Here is a 3,680-nt window from a genome sequence, read left to right as displayed (position 1 = left end):
AGCCGGCCGTGAGTTTCTCTGCCTCTTCTCTTGCTTTTCAAGAGAACATTTCTATCGCAGTCGCTTTTTCCTGATGTTTCCTGATGTTTCCTGAAGTTTCCTGATGTTTCCTGATGTTTCCTGATGTTTTTGGGTGGAGAAAGAAAAAGATAGAGCGAGTATTTATTGTTAATCATGTATTTAAATTTAAGCATCACTGTAACGTTTGCTCGTTTTTACACAACATGTTTATAACACTGTTTATTCATATTAATACTTATTCTCTTTAAACATAAAAAATATTAGGATTATATGATTATATATCATAGATTTTATATATTTTTAATCTAATTTTATACATATTCTCTGTAAAACTTAAAAAAAAATATGTTTAGTTGGTATAATTAAATAATTATTTATTTTAGAATTTTAATAAAATTATCAAATTTATATATATTCTTTTTTAAAGATTAAGCATTTTTATTTAATATTCAATTATTAGAATATTATATTGTAGTATTTCTAAATATTTTAATGTAATTTCATAGATATTCTCTTTAAAAATAAAAAATGTTTAATTTAATATTAAATTATTAGAATTGAAGATGTTATATTATAGTACTTTAAAATATTTGTATCTAATTTCATACATATATTCTCTTACATTTTTTGTTTGATATTAAATTATTACAGTGAAAAGATTTTCTATTATACTTTTTCATATTTTTAATCCAATAACACATATTTTCTTTAAAATTATTAGAATGAAATAATATATTATTGTATTTAAAAAACTAAATAATCTAGTTTCATACATATTCTCTTTAAAATAAAAATGTTATAATGTTCAATAATTAGAATTAAAAGATTTTATATTGTAGTATTTTAAAAATATTTTGAATCTAATTTCATGCATATTGTCTTTAAAAATAAGATAAACATGTTTGGTGTAATATTCAATAATTGCAATTGAAAGATTTTATATTATAGTATTTTAAAAATACTTTGAATCTAATTTCATACAAATTCATTTTAAAAATAAAATAATGTTTTATTTAATATTCAATTATTGTAATCTAGATTTTAATCTAATTAATCTAATTTAATCTAATTTATGTTCTCTTTCAAAATATATATACTTTTTAATATTCAATAATTGGAATAAAAATATTTTATTACAGTATTTTAAAAATATTTTTACTCTAATTTCATACAATTTATTTTTAAATAAAATTAAATGTTACATTTAATGTTCAATTATTATAATTAAATAATTGTATATTATTGTTTTTTAAAACACACTTTTTAATCTAATTTCATACATATTCTATTTCAAAATAAAATAAAATGTTTTGTTGAATATTCAGTTATTACGAATAAATGGTTATATGGTAGTATTTTCAATAATTTGAATAAAAAGATTTTATACAAATGTATTTGAAAAATATTTTTAGTCTAATTCCATACGAATTCTCTTTTAAAAATGAAATAAAATATTTTATTTAATTAAATTATAATTCATTTCTCTTTAAAAATTAAAAATGATTTGTTTAATAATGTTAGAAATAAATGATGTTACATGATAGTATTTTTAAAGGTGTTGTGTGTGTGTGTGTGTGTGTGTGTCCGTCAGTGTCCCGGTGTCGGTGTTCCCGGTGGACAGTGTGTATGAGGTGTCGGTTCCGGTGGTGGATGTCCAGAGTCGCTCCGTGTTCGAGAGTCACGTTCAGACGGGGCGAGGATGGGTCAGGACTCTGGGTCACGAGGACCTGCTCATGTACCGAGAGTACATCAGGAACAGATACATGTGAAACACACACACACACACACACACAGGTACATGTAAACCATCTTCAGTTTCACATTAGGAAGAAGACGACAGAGAAATACATCTGGTCTTATTACATTCTCCGTTTAATGAGTAAATATCTGACATTCCTTCCTCTATGAGAAGAGTCTATCGTTATAAAACTATGATGTTTATACAGACGTGAACCTGTGGATCATGAAGCTCTAATGATCATAATAACGTGATGTGTGAGCTTGCATATGTACATAATAATATAATAAAAGATCACTGGGAATCAGGTTCAGTTGAGTGTTTTCATGTCCTTGATGGCGGTTCAGGATTTCGCTCTGCAGGCGTGATTGGTTCCTCAGATCATGTGATCAGACTCAGAGAGGCGGGATCAGTAGTTTTTGGAAAACACTTTTGGCCAATGTTGATATTTGAAATCACCAAAACAAACACGCCCCCTCCTCAAAAGGGTCACGCCCCTAATGTGCTAGCTCCGCCCACACTTATGTACGCGAGCGTAACCCAGGCAACGGCTATGGCGGAATCTGCTGTACCTGAGGGTATGATGTCATCAGTAAGTGACAGCAATGTGTTACTATGGTAATCCATGTCGAATGTGTTTTGGTAGTAATGTGTGTTTTAACGCATCAATGGTTCAGCTCCGCCTCACGTTTTCCGTCTCTCATTTGGTGCACATGCGTGTTTATTAATGTGTGTGAATATGATCAGCGGTTCATTTGATTGTGCTGATGACACTGAGCTGAAGAAAGATGAAGTCCGAGACTTGATTATAGAACTAAACACTTTTCCCAAATTACCAGTTACACAGATTCCTCTGTAGTTATTAGGATCTGTTTTATTTCCAATTTCGCTCTCTCTCTCTCTCTCTCTCTCTCTCTCTCTCTCTCTCTCTCTCTCTCTCTCTCTCTCTCTCTCTCTCTCTCTCTCTCTCTCTCTCTCTCTCTCTCTCTCTCTCTCTCTCTCTCTCTCTCTCTCTCTCTCTCTCTCTCTCTCTCTCTCTCTGCTTTGTCCATGTGCCTCGTGAGTCTGAATCGAGAGCACAAGCATCTGCAGAAATCAGTCACATGGCAGCAGGTGGGAACTTATGAACACACACACACTCACACACACTCGCTCGGTCCCTTAGTTAAGTGCTGCTGATTATTACAGGCCATATTAAAGCTCCATTAGTCTCAGGACAATAATGAAGCGAGATGTGGAAAAGTGAAAAATATACGAGCTATATATAGATATAAGTGCCCATATTATGCCTTTTCTAATATTCCCTTTCGTGTGTGTGTAATAGAGATGTTTGTGAATGTAAAAGGCTGCAAAGATCAAAGTGCAGATAAATAAAGTTTTTGTCTCCTAAAAGAAAGAGTTGATTCTGAACTGAAACGAGTCGTCAGTAATCCAGTCGCTCTTCCTGCTGAACCTGTGTAGGTTTGTAACTAATTAGCATAATGCCAGCCTGTGGTCTTGATTGGCTGAGCAGCGTCTCTTAGCCCCGCCCTCAAACATTGTAGTGTATCTGAGACTGGAAGAGTTTGGTTCGTGTTGTTCGTGTCGATTGTTTCAAAGCAGCTTTACAGAGATAAACGTATAATTTAAGGTAACAGAGATTGTTTTGGCTTTATAGCGGTTCTTTAATAACGTTATTTTCCAGCTAAAGTTAGTTTTGATTGATTCGCTTCCGTCGCAACGATCATTTGTTATTAAATTAGGGGCCGCTAAGACGACACCATTCTCTCTACACAGACTTTAGACGCGAACCTGTGAGAAACGCTGATGGCGTTCACATGCGCATTAAGAATCTGTTCTATAGTTATGTGCGTTTGAATATATGTGCGCAGGTTTGGAATTCCCTACAAGCCAAGCCTAAACAAAGTACTGGTGTTTCCTT

The 3,680-nt window shown here is 32.2% G+C and overlaps 1 protein-coding gene across 1 annotated transcript in view; it reads left to right on the top strand.

Annotated features, from left to right (window-relative positions):
• fig4a (FIG4 phosphoinositide 5-phosphatase a) overlaps positions 1-2,071 on the top strand; it is a 96,951-nt gene extending 94,880 nt beyond the window's left edge. Inside the window, exon 24 of the mRNA XM_081378417.1 lies at positions 1,613-2,071. Coding sequence (XP_081234543.1) covers positions 1,613-1,790 — 178 coding nt within the window. The 3' untranslated portion in view covers positions 1,791-2,071. The remainder of the gene's footprint in view (positions 1-1,612) is intronic.
• The last annotated feature ends 1,609 nt before the right edge of the window (positions 2,072-3,680 follow it).

Source organism: Scardinius erythrophthalmus (genome assembly GCF_964197995.2).
Source record: "Scardinius erythrophthalmus genome assembly, chromosome: 11".
In the NCBI taxonomy this organism is placed as follows: Eukaryota; Metazoa; Chordata; class Actinopteri; order Cypriniformes; family Leuciscidae; genus Scardinius; species Scardinius erythrophthalmus.
The sequence above is the reverse complement of the archived record's forward strand: the minus strand, read 5'-3'. Positions and strand labels throughout refer to the sequence as shown.